Source organism: Gordionus sp. m RMFG-2023, chromosome 1 (assembly GCF_954871325.1).
Source record: "Gordionus sp. m RMFG-2023 chromosome 1, tfGorSpeb1-WG-v2, whole genome shotgun sequence".
NCBI lineage: Eukaryota > Metazoa > Nematomorpha > Gordioida > Chordodea > Parachordodidae > Gordionus > Gordionus sp. m RMFG-2023.
This window is the reverse complement of record NC_088775.1, coordinates 56,384,424-56,404,163: the sequence shown is the minus strand read 5'-3', so window position 1 is coordinate 56,404,163 and position 19,740 is coordinate 56,384,424. Positions and strand designations below refer to the sequence as shown.

Here is a 19,740-nt window from a genome sequence, read left to right as displayed (position 1 = left end):
TCTATTCATAACCTCCCTTAAATCCAAATCAATTTTAGGTAGCATTTTGCTAAAATCATATGTATATTTTAATAAAAAATATACACATTAAATTGATATTAAAAATGTGACTTCGTAATAGCCTGCAAAAGATTTTCAGCATCTGCGGAATCTTTTACTTTGCTTGATATGTAAGATTCTAGCGCTGCAAAAATAACTTCATATAAGATGAAAAGTCTCATTGATTGTTGTCTTTCAATAAATAGTTTGGCAAAATTTTTTAGTTTTTTTTTGGATTATTTGAATCAATATCATAAACGTTCGGTTAAAAGACTGCCTCTTCTTGGGTGGTGTAAAAAGTCACAAACCGACGATACTGTTTCTATATTTTCATTTATTTTTGTTATTCCTTCTTATTTAATTCTAACTTTTTGCGATTTCTTTACGTTATTTTTCTTACTGTATCTTTTCTCAATTTATTTCTAACTTTTTGCGATTTCTTAACTTTATTTTTCTTACTATCAATTTATTTTTCTTCTCATTTTTGATAATTCTTTTATCTTTTTAAAAATAATTTATAAATTTAGGTCTATATTTTTATCAATTCTTTAAGTTATTTTTCATCATACATACAATATTATTTTTATGATTTTTTTCTCCTTATATTGTAATCTTTTACATATATTTCTAGGTAAACGAAAAATAATTCCCCGGAAAAAAAAACCAAAAAAAAAATCCCCGAAAATAATTCCCCGGAAAAAAATCCCCTGATAAATAATTCCCCAGAAAAAAAATCACAGGAAAAAATATCCCCTGGAAGATAATACCCTGGAAAAAAAATATTTGGAAAAAAATTCCCATAGAAAATAATTCCCCGGAAAATATTTACCCGGAAATAATTTCCCAATTTTTTAGATTTTAAATTAAATATGGGGGGAAATTAATCCCCTGAAAAAAAAACTGGAAAAGATTCCCCGAATAATTTTTTTTTAATTATCAAAAAATAATCCCGCCGCTAAAATAACGAAAATACTTCTAAAAAAGATATTAGTATTTTCTGAAAGTTGAGAGTATTTCTTTTTTTAATTCCAAAAGTGCAATCTTTAAATGAGAATTGATAAATCGGTTGGTAACTTTTATATTTTATAATTTAGTAGATAGCATAAATAGTATAGATTTGTGACGAGAGATTTTATAGAAATATATGAAAATTATGAAAGAGGTTTTACAATTTAAAATTGAAAAGAAAAATGTGAAAGCAAATTTTTTCCTAGAAAAAGAAAGGTTATTTCCATAATCCACTTTTCATCTAGACTTGAATAGATATTATGAAAACAGGTAATTAAACCACATTATATTCATCATGAAGAGGGGGGGAGGTATTTCTAACACGCCACTAAGGTTAAAATATATATAACATTAAAATGAATATTATGACACTATTCTGTTCCGTTCGTTTATATCAGTTTGAATCCCGGACAAAAATAACATAATGGAAATTTTTTATGTTTTAATACTATTGATTTTAAAAATTGTATCTGATTATAAATTTTCAAAAAAAGTATTGATCCTAATCACTAATTACAAAAGCTTACTTAATTCAAAGACTATCTCAAGTAATTGAACGCTACCAAAAAATATACTATTTATTCTAAATAATATTTGTTTATTTTTATAAATATTACAATTTTTAATATATTTAATTCATCAAAGAAAACACAGGAGGGACTATAATCTTAAAATAGAAACTTTTTTTATTTGAAAGTTTCCAACTCCGGAAATGTTATTACATAATCCCAGTTAGTTCCCTTAAATTATTATTATTTATAACGTTGAAAGGAAAGTTATGCTCAAGAATAAATAAATTAATATATTTTGAAGCAAACGATTTTTATTTAGTTTTTTTATTAATTTTTATAAAATTTTCTTTTACTTTTAAACATTTTTGATAATTTTAATAAATTTTTTAAGTTTATTCTTCCGTTAAATAAGCATGCTAAAATTTTTCATGAGGGCTATTCTTACAATTATCATATAACTACGAAAAATTTTAAAAGATACAAATGTACATTATATAATGCTGAAAAATTCCCAGTTATTTTGAAATATTACAATGTAAATGACTATACATTGGAAAATACGCCTCATATTCATCCTATAAACCCACATGAATATCAAATTCAAAATAAGCACAATGAAAAGAAAAGCCTCTGAAACAAATCAAAATACTTGCCAAATATAGGCAGAAGAAATATCTAAATTGTTTCACCGAATTCATAAAAAGACTTCCGAATGAAGATAGTATCAAGAGGACACTTAAAAATCACAAAATAAAAAGTTTTCTTCCCACATTGGAAGAATTAAGCATTTCAGGTTAAATCATATTTATGTCAATAAATAAATTTTTAATTGAAAATATCTTTTAATATTAGAGGATTAGGCTACAACCGGATCTCCCATGAATGAGAGATTTCTTTTGCATGATAATGGCGGAGATTCTAATGAACGAATAATTATATTTGTCACCGATTATATGCTTAAAATGTTAGCCGAAACGAAAACTTAGTATATAGACGGGAATTTCAAATTGGCGCCTTATTTATTTTTGCAGCTATATGTAATTAGAATACCCTTTAAAACACTGTTTATTACAGCGGCATATTTTTTGTTACAAAGAAAAACATACAACGTATGAAGAAATTTTTATGATTTTACTCGAAAAAGCCCAAGAACGGAATTTAGTCATAGAACCGATAACAATTAATATGGATTTTGAAAAGGCCGCAATCAATGCCGTCGAAAATACTCTAGGTTTCTTTTTACGATTTAATTACATCTTCGAGATATGTTAGACCTTGATTTTAAAATGTATTTTGGACTATGGACCTTGAACGGGTCATCCAATTCGTTTATTTTATAAATATTGCTTTGTATAATTTTCACTAAACCTGGGTACGGGATAAGTCCATAACATTATACAATATATTTATTAGTATTAATTGATAATTTAAGTTTTTGTTAGGTTTAATATTAATCACAAGTACTATTTTGTTTGGAAAAATTTTACAGGAATTTTTGACGATTTTCTCAAAAAATATTTTAGGGATTTTTTTTCCGGGTATATTTTTTCCTATATTGTTATATAAAAATAATTTAATATTTTATAGGATTTATAAAATGGGGAATTTTTTCCCGGGGAATTATTTTCTATGGGAATTTTTTTCCGGGGAATTATTTTCCAAGGGAATTTTTTTCCGGGGATTTTTTTTCCGGAGAATTATTTACCTGGGAATTATTTTCCGGGGAATTTTTTTCCTGGGGATTTTATTTCCGGGGAATTATTTCCTGGGAATTTTTTTCCGGGATTTTTTTTCCGGGGAATTATTTTCTTACATTCATATTTCTAACCTTTTCAATCTCTTTAAGTCATTTTTAATCTTTATTTTTTTGACTTTTCTGAATTTTTTTTCTTCTCATTATTGATAATTTAAAAATGATTATTTTATTAATTTACATATCGTTTGGTATTACAGTTCAAACTTATTTAATTTAAAAAGGTGCATTATAACCAAACGATTAATTTAATTTAGCAATTAAATACATGAGACCTAAATTTATAAATTATTTTTAAAAAGACAAAAGAATTATCAAAAATGAGAAGAAAAATAAATTGAGAAAAAATACAGTAAGAAAAAAAACGTAAAGAAATTGCAAAAAGTTTGAAATAAAATAAGGAATAACAAAAATAAATGAAAATTTAAGAAAAAATGACAAGATATTTAAAAAAATTACGATTTTCCTTTTATGAATGGGAATTTTCCCTTTTTGATGACACTTTTCCTTTTTTGATTGGACCTTTTCCTTTTTTGATCGGACTTTTTCCTAAACCTTTGGGACTTTTCCTTTTTTGTTTGGGCCTTTTCCTTTTTTGATTGAGCCTTTCCTTTTATGATTGACTCTTTTCCTGTTTTGATCGGACCTTTTACTTTTATGATTGAAACTTTTCCTTTTTTGAATGGGAAACCCTGTAATATTAAATCCGCAAGTTGGCATTTATTGTTTTTAAAATCTTTATTAACCCCTTTAACGTCTCACGATTAGTTTTGACATCATAAATATAATAAAAATACTTACATATTTTATTAAAAATATTATCTAATTATGTTTTATTTTTAAAATTCATCCAATCATATTTTAATAATTTTATCTTTTTACCATTACTGAATTATATGATTTTATACTGACACGAAGACAATATTTAATAATTTAACATTTTTATTCATTATTAAAGGTTTGAGTATAATATTATGAATAATTATTTTATTTATAATGAATATGCTATTTTTTATATCAACAAAATAAATCATTTTATATACCTTTTTTGAACATTTATTTTATTTTATATTTATAATGATTTTCTATAGTTATAATTATATATCACCATAAAATGTATTCAAATTCAATCAGACCACACCAATTTTGAATTTGATGTTAATAAGACCTATGTTTTCTCACTCATATTATAATTTCATTTATTATATTTTTTAAATGAATCTGTATAATTGATAAATGCCAAATAATTTAATACTAGTCGAGGGAGATATTTCGGAATGACGACATCGATGAATCTGACAATGAAGTAGATATTGCAAATTCTTTAGGATGATTTTCTTTCAACTTCATCAGCTCTAATATATATAATGTTTAAGTCGAGATAGAACCAGAAAATATGTATTGAATTTTAATCATTCAGTTCAAAGGGCGGAATCCTTTAAACAATATATAAAATCAAAGCCTCATAAATTGGGTATCAAAGTTTTTGTATTGACCAGATCAGATCCTCAGGTATTTTATATGTTTTAAGATTTATGCTGGAAAGCAAACTAATCCAACACCACCAGAATTAGTATATGGTGATTTATTTCTCTAATTGGCTAAAAATATTCCGAAATCATAAAATCTTACAATTATTTTTTTGCAATAGCATTGGCTAAAAAATTAAAAGAGATCGTATTTATGGTATGGACTATTCGAAGTGTAAGGATGAAAGATTGCAAGTTAAAATGCGATAAACTTTAAAAAAGAAGGTCGCGGGAGCTAAGTATGTAAAGTTAATAAAAAAGAAAATGTAATAAATGTCAAATGGTACGACAAAAGTTTGTGCACGTCATCTCTTCCTTTGTCGGTGTTCATCCGATGGTAAATGTAAAAAGATGGTCACTAAGTAATAAAATATATTGAAATGCCAAGATAAAATATATTAAAAATATATAATGAGGTTTGGGAGGAGACGATTTACATGATGTGATTGTTGAATGCTATCGATTAGATATTAAAGGTAAAAGGTTCTACCTGAGAATCATTTTTCATATTGATATGTGTGTAGTAAATTCATGGCTTTTAATAAATTCATGAAACTTATCAAATTTAAAACAAATATTGTAAAAGCATTTCATAGGCAGGTAAATTTAGTAAAAGAAAATCAGGGAGAACTTTGAATGAACCTATAATTTAAAAAAGTACTTCTATAATGGCTCCTATGATATCAGATATGACAACATTGGTTATTGCCGGATGTCTGCGAAACGAGGCAAAGATGCAGGTTATGCATACTCCAGAACAAAATGTGCAAAATGTAATATATATTTATGTTTTAATCAATATAGAAATTGTTTTCATGAATGCATACTTTAAAACAAAATGTAATATATATTTATGTTTTAATCAATATAGAAATTGTTTTCGTGATTTAATAATAAATAGATATTTGTATTTTTTTGTATTACAATATGCCTGATGATGTCAAATAGCATCAAATTTTTTTTTACCTGTGTATTTAAAAATAAAAGTTGGAAAAAATTTTGGGCATCTATGGAGTGTATAAATGAATAATTTATAGAAATTTTTTATTTTAATTATTAAAAAGTTGGGCGTCAAAGGGTTAAAATATTTTTTTTCTCTTTTAGCTATCACCTTTTCTTGGTAAGCTCCTTCAACATCTCTCTCCACTTTATGTTATTCATACAATCTCTTTTATCTAATTTTTACTTCTTTATATTGGCTCTAATTTTATGGCCCCATTGAAGTTTTGGCCTTACTCTTTTACGTTTGCCCATCACTTCCAAACTCTCAACCTTATTTCCTATATAGTTCATAGGCCTTCTCATTTTGTGCCCATACCACCTAAGTCTGTTTACCATTAACTTAGTCTTAATGGGCACTACCTTTAAGCTACTTAGTATTATTGTATTGCGCACTTTATCCTTTCTTGTTACCCCAGCGATCATCCTCAGCATTCTCATCTCCATAGTTTGTAGACTTCTCTCGTCTGATTCCTTGGTTGGCCATGTTTCCGAACTATATAGAATAGTTGGTTGTACTATGAAACTGTAAATTTTTCCCTTTAATTTGTGTGGGAATCTTTTGTCAAATACCATCCAGATAAAGATCTCCACTTTAACCACCCTTGATTAATTTTACTCTTTATCTCTTTTTCTATTGTGCCGTTTGTTTGTATAGTGGGGCCCAAATATTTTCAGCTTTCAATTGCCGATATCTGCCATTCACTTATATCAATACTCTATTTCATCTCCTCCTATCACCATATACTCCGTCTTTTTTCTATTTACTTTTAGTCCATGCTTTTCTAGGATATTTATCCAACTCACTAATCTTTCTTTCATTTCATCCTTGGATTCGGCAAGTATCACAATATCATCTGCAAATATCATATTCCACGGGACTGTTTGAGGTATAGACTGTGCTAATACATCTATTACTGTAGTGAAGAGAAGTGGGCTGTGAGCCGACCCTTGATGAACTCCTCCGGCTATTGTGAAGTCTGCTGAAGTACCTGTTGTGCTACGGACCATTGTTGTATGGCCCATATACTTATCCTGTATTATTCTTATATATTTTTCGGGAACATTTTTGTGGCGTAGCGCCTACCAGATAAGTTTTCTTGGGATTCTATTGAAGGTTTTTTCTAGATCGAGAATTTTGTTTTTTTCCTTGTATTTTTCATTCATTTGCCTAATTGCGTGGATAGCATCAGTTGTTGATCTTCCAGGCATAAAGCCAAACTGAGTCTCTCCTATTTCGATTATGTCTCTTAATCTTTTTTCTATTATTTTTCGTAAAGTTTTAGACAGTATGACATTAGTTTTATGTCCCTATAATTTTGACAATTATGTGGATCCCCTTTATTTTTGAAGATAGGAACTAATCTCTGCCTCCATTTTTTAGGAACCTCTTCCTTTTCAAATATTTTTTTGTAAAGATTTGTGAGGAAATGTATTCCATCATCTCCTAGTGCTTTAAGGCTTTCTATTGGAATATCATCTGGACCCCTAGCTTTGTTTATCATATACTTGAGGAATATGATTATCTCTTGTTCTGTTATAGGTTGTACAAGGTTTTGACATGGGGAGTGTTCACCTAGATGTAGTATGTGGGGATTAAAGTTGAGAAGCTCCTGAAAATATTATTACCATCTATTCATTATTTCTTTTTCCTTTATTATCATTTCCCATCTTTATTCTTGATTACATTCGGAGCTCCGTTTATATTCCTAGAATTCTTTTTTCGCTGTTTGGCTAATCTGTATAATTTATTTTGCCCTTCTTTGGTATGTTCATATATGTCATCGTATGCCATAGATTTGGCCCTGACCACCGCCTTTGTAGCTATTCTCTTGGATTTTTTGTATCGTCATCTGGGTTTTTGGATTTGTACCATATTTTATAAAGGGCTTTTTTCTCCTGTATAGTGGTTGTACCTCTTCTTTCCACCACCATAGTTCTTTGTATGATTTGTTACCTCCCCTTGTCAATAGTGTCTTGGAAGTGTATATTAATTTGGATAAAAGGTCTGTCCACATTTTTTCACTGACTTGTGAGGAATCTATTGTTTCAATGTTAGCATTGATTGCAAAGGCATATGTCATTGTTTTTAATTTGCCCCATTTGATGCATGGTTCCAGTTTTATCTTGTTTTGATGTATAAATCCATGACTAGTATCTTGTGTTGTGAGGCGATATCTTCTCCTGGACTTTGCAGTCTATTACATCTTTTAATCTTCTGCGAGATATTAGCATGTAATCTATCTGTGTTTTCCTTGTACCACTTTCATATGATATTAGATGACTGTCTTTTTTCCTATAGTAGGTGTTGGTTAAGGCAAGGTCGAAGGCTTATGCAAATTTCAGTACGTGCTCCCCTTCATCAATTCTTTCTCCATATCCAAAACCACCATGATGCCTTTTGTAGCTATCTCTTGCTTTCCCCACATGCGCATTTAAGTCACCACCTATTATGACTAGGTCATCCTTAGGGATTTCCATTACAGCTTCATCAAGGATAGCTCTAAAGTCATCTTTCTCTTCTTCCTTGCAACCCGTTTGAGGAGCATATACTGAAAGGATGTGTAGTATTGATTGACCAATGCAGAGTTTTATCTTCATTAGTCTATCAGAGATCCTGTTGATTTCTACTACTGAGGAGGTTAGATCTTGACTGAGGATGATGCCGACACCGTTACTATTGCTAACAATTTCATTATAGTACAATTTATACCCATCTCCAATCATCAAAGTCTTCTGACCTTTCCATTTCGTCTCTTGTATGCACGCTATATCAACTTATCTCTTGTTCAACATTGATGCCAATTCTCTCGTTTTACCTTTAAGTGTCCCAATATTCAAACTAGCTAACCTTGTCTTCTTTGCTTTGACCTTTATTTTACTTTTCGTTTCCTTCATTTTATTTATTGGACAAGTATCCTTAGCACCCGGCTGTCCAGGCCTGTCGGTGACCCGGGGTGTCATCTCTAAGCTCCGAAATTCATCTTTCCATATGTCTTTACACATCAGTCATCGAAGAAAAACCTAAAAGTTTTTATGCTCCTTGCCAGGTTTGAACCTGCGTCTTCTGCGTCCTTCTGTTTCCAAGCATACATCTAACCCATTAGGCCACCCTGGGGATAAAGGGTTAAAATATATAAAATTATTATTATAAATATCATTCTAAAATCTAAATGATTAAATATCTATATTAATTACGAATTTTATTATTATTTCATCCTCATATATGTAAAAGTATTCTTTAATTCTTTATAATTTATATAATACGTCATTCGTTATAAAATCATAATTATATAAAAACATTCATTCATTTTTGCTATATCTATAATTAAGTATCGTTATTAATATTTATGTTTTCTACATTCATTTGAATATTATATATAAAATACTTTTATAACAATTCATTATATTATGCAATTATTACATTAGCTAGTTCATACAAAAAAAAAGACAATTAATAATTATAGGTAATAGGATTTAAAATGGGTACTTGAGGCTATAATCAGAGACCTGCAGAGGTGCCATTTGCATGCCCGATCCGATTTTTTTTAAAAAAAATTTATCGGTCCGCCCCGGGTTTATTAAAATGGTGTTTTAAAATATACAGACCGACCTGGCATTAAAAAAAAATTTTTTTTTAACCTGGATTTTAAAAAAATTAAAACATGGCCCGGCCCATCTAACCAGGGCGAGCTTCTGGCCGAGCCTCGTTTGTATTATAAACTTATGTCCATGCAAAAAGTTATGAAATTTTTCTACGCCGTTTATTATTGCTTTTGTCTATTGTAGTATAATTCTTTTCAGGGTCTTGTAAAGTTCTTGAGGTGTAAGCTATTGGAAATTCCTCTCCATTATTGTATCTTTGCAGGAGTACAGTTCCAAATCCTTGGTTAGATTCATCTGTTTCTATTATTAACTCGAGGTCAGGTTTATAAAACTGTATAGTATTTTGTTTTGTTACTATTCCTTTTGCTCTTTCAAATAATGTATCATCTTTTTTAGTTCAATTACGTTTAACATTTTTACTAGTTTTACTATGTAATTCGGCGATAATTCCATGTAAGTTTGGTATGAACCGTGTATGATAGTTTAACCTAAAAATGATTTTATGTCATGTCTATCTTTTGGAGTTGGATATCTTTGTATTTCTATTATTTTCTTTTTATCTGGGTGTATTCCATTTTCATCTATATGTATCTTTTTCAACTAATTTGTGATTTCTTTACATGTTTTATTTGAATTTTGAGTATTAGTTATCTTCGTTTCAAGAAGAAAATGATTCAGAGCTTTAAATTCTAGAATTGATTTGCAGAATTTTCTTTTCCCATAAAATGGAGATAGGCTCTTACAAAAACTAATTTCCGAACCTTATCATTTATTATCCTGTTTTTAGATTTCCAATGAACATTTCCAAAGGAGGACCATATTCTTACGGACGTTGCAATTGTCCGTGGCACTGATAAAATCTGTGAGTCGATATGTATTGTGCAACATAAACCTAATAAAATATTGAATAACACAATTTTAAGATTAGAAAAAGAGTTATATTTTTGTTTACTAAAATATAAAACTATTCAAACTTTCCACCAAATCACTGGATCTGTAAATGATGTGCCTTGCTATATTTAAAAAATCTTCCCTTGCACGATATTGTCCATTACTCTCACAATATCTCAATCAAGATATCCAGATGGTTAATGATATCCAACCCCTTTATAACTTGAGGATTTTGTATATTGTTATCATGGAAACAGATTTTGGATTTGAACTTATAAGAATGAGTCTTTTAAATTGGCTTCAAGAAATTGGAAACCAATTATTTTAGGAAGAGCGTCACAGATTGTTCCATCATCAAGATACCAAAAATTTATATCCAAATCAAATTTATATAAGATAATGAATATCAAGGTAAAATAAACGAGGCCGTGTGCCCTCTGTTGGATCCTTTCGTCAGAATCTATGTCATGAGGGCTGAATAAAGGAGTTTTAATGTTAAAGTATGTCTCTAGAAATTTGGAGTAAACAGGAAATTTGGGAAAAAAAACAATTTATGAAATGTTCACGAATTTACTACTGAAAGCATTTAAAGTCTACTTTGATAATAGCCATGTTTGGATGAGGATTTTGGATATAATACAAATGGCATGTGAAGATAAGACCCTAGGTTTTGACCCGTGGCAATTATTTTTGCTAATAATCTTTTAAATAGCCCATTGCAATGAGGTGGATACCACCACAGTGTTCGTGAGATAATCAGATTTGCCCCCATAATTGATTGGAATCTATTATGATGGCAGGTCTTTTTTTAAAAGAGTATTTAGGAAGGTTTTAAAAGCATTTAAATGATTCTTTGAGAAGAATGTAGATTTTATAAGAAGTGTGAAGCCAAAAACCATTGCGTCTGGATGTGGAAAAAAGAATTTATAAATATCATAACTCACAAATCATATTTTTTTATTCCATATTTCCCATAAAATATTTGTCCTTTTCTCTAAAAATTTAAAGAAATCTTGGAGGAATGAATACGGATAATCTTCTTCTCAATTCTAATTCATCCATTGTCAAATGAAGGTTTATTATTTATCTATAGGGAGAAAATTCTGATTCCTCGTCATTCTTGATGGGCTATCACCTAGTATCATAATAAAAATACTAATATTTACATGTCTACTGAAACTTAAATTACATCTTTACCAAAATACAACATATTATATTAACAGACGATATATTCAAATTTTAATTTTATAAAAAAAACCTTTCGTCCATTAAATCTATGCAATTTATATATAATTTATAAATCCAACTTATAGATGCAGTAAAAGCTATTCACATTGGTTTACCATTGTTTTTGCTAACAAATCTATAGAAATGTATTAAATATGACCTCTAATACAAAATTTTAAGGAGATTATAGATGAAATCAATCAATTACATTAAGTAAAGTATCAATCATTAACAATTAGCTTAAAGCCAATTGATTTTTAATAAAGACTCTGAATAACTTATTTAAATGTAATTAGTCGTGCATGACTGTTAAATATTTTAAAACTAAATGGCTAGATAAAAATAGAACATTATATGGCTGTTTTAAATACTTTACACCTACATTAGAAAAAAAAATAGGGTAAATAATGATGAAAATACTTTAAGAGAAAATTTGCAGTTGTCTAATTTCATAATTATTGCTTTGAAATAGTAGTAACATGGTCAATGAAAAAATAATTTATGTCGAATCTAATAATACAAGAACTAACGAAAATATTCTATCAAATGATGAATATATTTATTTCTATTCTTGCACATAAAAAGAAAGCAATTATTCAATAAAAATAAATGTTAAAAATTTAATCTGGTTTGTAAAACTACCCAAAAATAGAGATTGTTTACTTTCATTTAGATTCAACCTCAATGACACAATGTGCAATAAAATCTTATTTTTTTATATTTAATGTGCTAAATCTAATTTGATGTTAATTTTCATATATTACTTAAATATAATGTGCATTTAATTAATAAATATATAGTAAATGTGAGGACCTGATTTTAACTGAGATTAATGATTTATATAATATTTGATAGCTTATAATAAAGAAATATTTGTATAAAATACTAAACAACTTTCAAACTAATAGTAGACAATTTAAGATTACAACTGAATTTTATTTAATTTTTAATACTGCCCAAAAGATTAATTTTTGGATAATAAAAATCGAAAGTCTGCAGGCTCGGCCTGGGTATACGGGCCGGGGAGTATTTTAATTTTTAAATATACCCGAGGGAGGGGGAAGGGGTGGCGGGGTTAAAAAAAAAATTTTAAATACCGCTGTCCATTATTTATAAAAAATTTTATCCTAAACCCGCCAATATAAAATTTAGTTATAGCCATTCTTTCAATAAAAATGCATAAAAAAATATTAAATTTAGATAAAATATTTATGAAAAAAAATATATATTTATTGATATCATATGTAATTATAATGCAAAAATAATAATGAATCGACATTTTCTGTATTCAAACATGTTTTTTTTCTAAAAACCTTCCAGCAATGCTAAATCCTCGTTCAGAAGAAGCACTAGTTGTAGGAATTGCCAATATTTTTTTAGCTAATCTTAATGGTTTTTGCAAATCTTTTTCATATCGTTTCCACCTAAGTAGAATACCCGAAAAAGTTCATAGGAACATTTTTTATTAATGTTTACTTAGCCGCCCGCCCATTGTTTAAATTTTTTAACCCGCCCGACCGTTCTTAAATTTTTTAGCCCACCCGTTGCTGAGTCGAAGAAAGCTTATTTTTAGAGATAAACGAGTGAGTCATTTAGGCAGAAATTTTGAAAATAGTTTATTGTTAAAAGTAAATAAAAATTTATTGCCCGAATTTATATAAAAAATAATCGGCACAAATATATATGATATTGTGATATTTTACTTAAGTGTAAATAATCTATTCTTAGGTATATTTTTCAGTGTAATTATTATTGATGTAAATGATTTGTAGTTTCTTTTTTTTATATTAAATAAAAATGATGCGTATATAAATGATTTATACTAGTTACTTTTGAAATATAATTACTAGTTACCTTTTTATGAATGTAACTAGTAAATATAATTAGTTACTTTTCAATAATAACTTTTAACCTAGAATTTACTATATTATTCAAAGATTTAGTCTTTTAGTTTCTTAAAATATGAAGAAATAAGCGTATCGTAATTTATTTTCAAATAGTTTTTTTTTCTTTTTTTTTCCTTTTAGCTTTCACCTTTCTGGTGGTAAGCTCCTTCAATCTCTCTCAAATTTATTACATATATACTATCTATTTCTTATATTTCTGATCGATTCCATTTGGATCCCCAATGGGAGTATCGCTATCGAGGCCATCTGGGTCTCACACTATCAATATCGACAGATATCCCAAGTATTCCTCACAACAAAGCATCAATATAGACAGACTGGAGTACACGGGAGTATTCTTATCGATTCCATTGTAAGCTTGATCTCCCACCGGAGTATCAATCCCGATGGATCTCCCACTGGAGTATCGTTATTAAGTCCATTGTAGCTTGGTATACATTGTGCTTGAACGGCCCCCGAGGTCACCATCCTAGCGCTAACCAAGAGATCGTTATCAACCTTGAATGACCCACGAGTTCAGCTGGTCATTTTATTTGGTTTATTGGACAAGTATCCTAGCACCCGGCTGTAAAAGCCTGTCGGTGACCGGGGTGGCATTTCTCAGCTCAGAAAATCATCTTATCATATGTCTGTACACATCCGTCATCGAAGAAATACCCGAAAATTTTTAGCTCCTTACCAGGATTGAACCCGGGACCTTCGGTTTACAGGCATACATCATATACCACTAAGCCACCTCGGCGATAATTTATTTTCAAATAGTATTAATCAAAATATTAGCTTGAATTCAAAAAAAAATATCAAAATTTTAATGCCCAAGCCGGCCTTTTAAAATTTAATGAAAAATTAGAGATTTGAGATGCCCTTACTTTATGTATAAATTGTCGGGCCCAGCAAAGCCCAAAAAATTATATACATTTAAGTCCGGCCCGTTAAACTTTTTGCCCGGTCTTCCCCATTTTAATTCTTTAAAAAATTTCCCCGTACCGGCCGGCGGGTTTGCAAAACTCTAATATACATTATATCAATTCCCAAGTTTTAATGTGTATTGTGAAGACTAAGATAAGAGGGAAAAGAAAGTGTTTCAAGCAAGCCTTGTAATTCCCTACTAGAATTTTGAAATTAATTTTTACTTTAGGAAAAGAAATTCGTTTTACGATATTTTTGCTTAATAGATTTAAGAATTTTAGGCATAGGGGTCCCAAAAACACTAAAGATTAGAGAAATAAAATGAAAAAATTTATAGGGATATATATTTAATAGACTTTTTGATTTTTTTGAGTTCCAAGAGGTCAGAGTTCCAATTACCCGGTTTTGCTGACTGCTTATTTGAATACATGTTCGACTTATATTCAATTATAAATGCTCACTCATATTTTTCACCTTTAAATACATAGTGCCTTAAAAGAAATGTTTATAAAATATTTTTAAAAAAAATCTATTGATGTCAATTTACTTTTTTTACAATTCTACTAAGCACTATTTATATAAATTTTAATTTCTAAAACTTCAAGAATATAAAGTAATAAATGTAAACTTTTAAATAGCCTATAATTGAAAATAATAAATAATTTTTAAATTCATTTATTTAAAAATATTTAGTGGACGACTTTATGAATAATGTAATTAATATATTTTATAATAATAAATGGTAGCAAATGAACATAATTACCAGAGTTTTTAAAGTATTTTAATACAAAAATGTGGTATTTGTATCTAAATATAAATATATCTGCATCGATATATAGATACATTTTGACATAATTTTATTTTACGTTTTTTTTATATTAAGTGAAAATTAGTTGGTTTTTTTAAAATATAGATAATATTGATTATGATAAATAAATATCGGATCGGTTTTTTGATAATATCAGATCCAATCGGTGAAATATTTGTGGATCGGCACAGTCCTAGTTAATAATCGATATAATTTAATTTCAAAATATTTAAACTTAATAAATAATACTGCAGACAGTATTGAATAAGCAAATTAAACATAATATATATGTTAGCGTCAATGTGTTTTATAACTTTAAATCATTTTGTGAGCGCGTTTTTTTAAATTTAAAAATCGGATTCTACCGGAATAATATTCTATCATGTTTGGAATGCCTATCTTATGAATTGTAGATAATAATGCCGTTAACCTTTGAGTCATTTATACTTTATATAAAAAATATATGGAAAATTTAATATAAATTATATTAAGTTAAAAAGTTAATGGAAAAATTGTCTGAAATTCGCAGGATAGGTTTTCCAAACATGACGTCATACATTTCCGGTAAAATCAGATTGTTAAATTTTTAAAAACGCACTCAAAAAATGATTTTAAGTAGTAAAAATAACAGCATTGACGCTAACATATACATTATATATTCAAATTTTTAGGGTAAAAGATGAATAAAAATATACATGGCAGTAAAGTTAGACTCGTGATTTCTATAATTCCTAAAGCCTTCCTTGGAAGAGTTAGTATGAATTGACGTTTGAAAAATGTTGGGATTTGTAACGTAATGCTGATCCCAAGGTCTCCTCGAGGAGTTAGAAGTAAGTGGAAGCAAGTTAGGAGAATATCTGTTGAGCAGAGTCGCATTGAAAGTGTGATATCCAGGCGAGGGGTCGCACTTTTGATGAACATTGTGAAATGGGTTGCAATGATAACAAATGGAAGGGGTAAAATAACTCGTAGAAACATAACCATATTTGCCATGGGAAGAAGAAGCGATGGTGGATATCGATTTGACCATCAAATCTTTCATGTAAGGGCACCTTGATTCATTATAGAAATAATTGTGTTCCAATTATAAGAAAGCATATATAATTACCCAGAGTTGTTAAAAGATCGAATCAAAAGATCGACGATCCTGGATTCGATCGCAAATTTGTCAATTTTACGAGATTTATGATTCTGACTTAAATTGAGGATCGAGATCATTTTGTTTAAAATTCGATCCCGATCTTTTTAAAAATTAATTTTTTACTTAAAAGCAATAAATAAAATAAAAATTTTGAAAATTAAATTAAAATATTATTTTTAAAAAAAATATATATCTTCATATTTTATCAACTTCCATTATCAACTTCCATTCCACCATTTATTTTATAGATATATTTATTCATTTCCTAGATTTTACGAGATTTAGAGCTCTTACAAGTTATATAAAAATAAATTTATAATAATATATTAATATTTATTTTAATAGGTAAATGTAAATGTCGATTATAGATTTAGAAGATTCTATTGCTTCTACTATTGATGTAACAGCAGATATAAGTGAGAATGAGAATCTTTTACCATTTTTGAAATTACGTAAGTATTTTACTTTATGTGAAATGGATGAAAGCAACTCTTATAATTATGATCAGCACCAAATGCCATCTCTGTAAGAAGATAATATCATCTTCCAAAATATCATCCTCGAACTTAAAGAGACATTTACAAGTAATTCTTTTAAATTTTTTTTATTTGATAATTTTAATGTCAACATGTTTAAATTTAATTTATTACATTCCTGAGTTGAGCAGGTCCTACAGAAATAGAATCTAGATACAGATTCTTTATAAAAAAAATGAATTATTAGATACAGTATAATTAATAAAATATTTGATGAAGAGTTAATCTTGGTTTTGTATTTATATATAATAATTAGGCATTTATTTTTTAATATTACTATTATATTAGTTTAATTTTCAAAAGAAGAGTATTTATAATAAATGGAAGTGTAATAACTAATAATTAAGCCTTTATAATGTATTTTGACTTTCTTTAATATAATTAAAACATCCAGTTCAATGTTATTTGTATTGAACTTAGCAATGTTTCACCAAAAGAAAAATAAATATCTATTCTATTATTTCTTTATTATAATATGTTAAATCTAATTAATTAGTATTATAGTTTCAGTTTGAGCTTGATTATATAATCCTCTTGAAACATTTTTAGGGCTTTTTTTAACAATATATTTTGAATTGAAAGTATTTTTTGTATCATTTGACTCAATCCATAAGTTCTTAAATGCCAAAAAGCCTCATTATATTCATAATAGGAAAATACTTTTCAAAATCTTTGGCCCATATCATCTTGGGAAACTTTTAATAATGATAGACAATATTGTAAACTTAAATTTTTAAGATAACCTACCCCCTTTTAACCACTAATAAAACATACTTTAATATGTTTAACAAAATTTGTTGAACCCTTAATCCATAGTTCTTAAATACCAAAAAGGCTAATTATATTCATATATAGGAAAATATTTTATCAAAATCTTTAGCCCATATTATCTTGGGCAACTTTTAATAATGATAGACAAAGACAATATTACTTAAAATTTAAAATAACCTATATGAACATTTTTTAACATAAATTAAATAATATACTTTAATATGTTTAACAATTGTGTTGAACCCTTTATCATTTTTTTGTTTATATAGGTTTTACATTCAGCCTGTACATTGTTTTTTTTAACTTTAAATTTCCATATAAAATTCAAAAAATGAAATTTGATTCAGGAGAAGTTATTTTCATCCAACTTTGATACATACTATTTTTTTCTTTTATAAAGAAAAAGCACAGTGAATTTAAAAATGAGATTACCAAACACCTCAACGAATTCTCTACACAAAAAAATATATCACTGCAAAACCAAAGTGGTTCTGGTTGCAAATCCAGACAATCTAAATTAAATTTTAACAATCTAAACATTCCAGCTGTATCGCAAAAAACAACAGACAAGGTTATCATGGATTTTATTATTAACACCTTCCAACCACTGTCTCTCGTTGATGATCCTTAATTTGAAAAAATGATTAAAACTTTTCCTCATGCGACAAAAATTATTTGTCGCCAAACACTGGGCAACAGGATATCTACTTCCTTCTCTTATATGACGACAAATCTTATAAGAGATTTGTCTGAAGTTTCTTATGTTGCACCACTGCTGATTGTTGGAGTGGTCATCGAAGGTATATTATATTTATATGAATTTTATAATGTTTATTTTATTAGGGCTTTTATTGGACTTACTGCACATTGGCTGGGTCTGTTAACCCTCGAGAGAAGGTCAGCCGCTTTGGCAAACATATGATGTTTTGGCCAACGAAATCATGGGTATCCACAAGTTTTATAAAATTCATAATAAGGTGGTGAAGATGGTGACTGACAATGTAACCAACTTTGTCAAGGCATTTAAGTAATATTTATATTTAGCAAAAAATATTTAAATAAATTTATTTTTTCTAGAGTTTTTGGAGAAAATGAAGAAGATAGTAGTGAGGATATGGAATTGATAAATTTGGATGACATATTATCCGTTGATGACCCAATTATTCCTACTATCAGCCTACCAAAACATCAACGTTGTTGTTGCCATTCAGAGTTGTTAATAGCGCGCTATCTTTTTTGGTAGCTATAGCTAATAGCCGCTACTTTTTTAAAATTATTTAATTTTTTAGCGCGCTACTTCGCTACTTTTAAAAATATAATGAATGTAAGTATAAACATAAAAATTTAAATATAATATCATAATTAATTATAATTTATTATTTAATTTTGAAATTTAAATATGTTTTCAATTTTTAATTTATATTTTCAATCTGTGTTAATAATCTAAAATGGCATCGTCCATGGATATCCAAATCCTTGAAAGTGATTCAGATATGGAAAATTCAATGGAAGAAAATGTACTTAATAGCTCTAATAACGTTTTTCCATTCCCTAAATTTGAAAAATTTTTTAAAATAAATATTAAAACAAAATCTGGATTCAAATTCATGTGCTTAAAATGTAAAAAAAATATATCATCAAATCAATCGAATAGCTATAACCTGAAGAAACACCTAAAGGTAAATTGTTATTTTTACATTATAATAATATTTATTTTATTAGACTGTTCACGCCAATTGCTATAAGGAAATAGAGAAACATATAAAAAATTTTGGTATAGGAGAATCTTCATTCAAAAAGACAAATACTATCCAAACCAAATTAACGGATAATAAACATGCCAATATTTCACAAAAATTGGCTGATAAAGTTATTGTTGATTTTATTATTGACACAGTTCAGCCAGTGTCTTTGGTTGATAATCCATCATTTACTCTTATGATTAAAACTTTATCCCCTGGCACAACAGTTTATGTCGCCAGACACTTATGAATAAAATAGCCGACAACTTCAAAGTGATGAAAGATGCTCTAATAGTAGAGTTATCAGATATATCTTATGTATGTACCATAGCAGATAGTTGGACACATAACAGAAGGTAAAA

General features: G+C 28.2%; 1 protein-coding gene across 1 annotated transcript in view; it reads right to left on the bottom strand.

Annotated features, from left to right (window-relative positions):
- The window catches only part of LOC135931459 (uncharacterized), a 93,035-nt gene that overhangs the window by 69,253 nt on the left and 4,042 nt on the right, over positions 1–19,740 (bottom strand). The window contains exon 2 of the mRNA XM_065468585.1: positions 15,884–16,240. Coding sequence (XP_065324657.1) covers positions 15,884–16,240 — 357 coding nt within the window. The remainder of the gene's footprint in view (positions 1–15,883; positions 16,241–19,740) is intronic.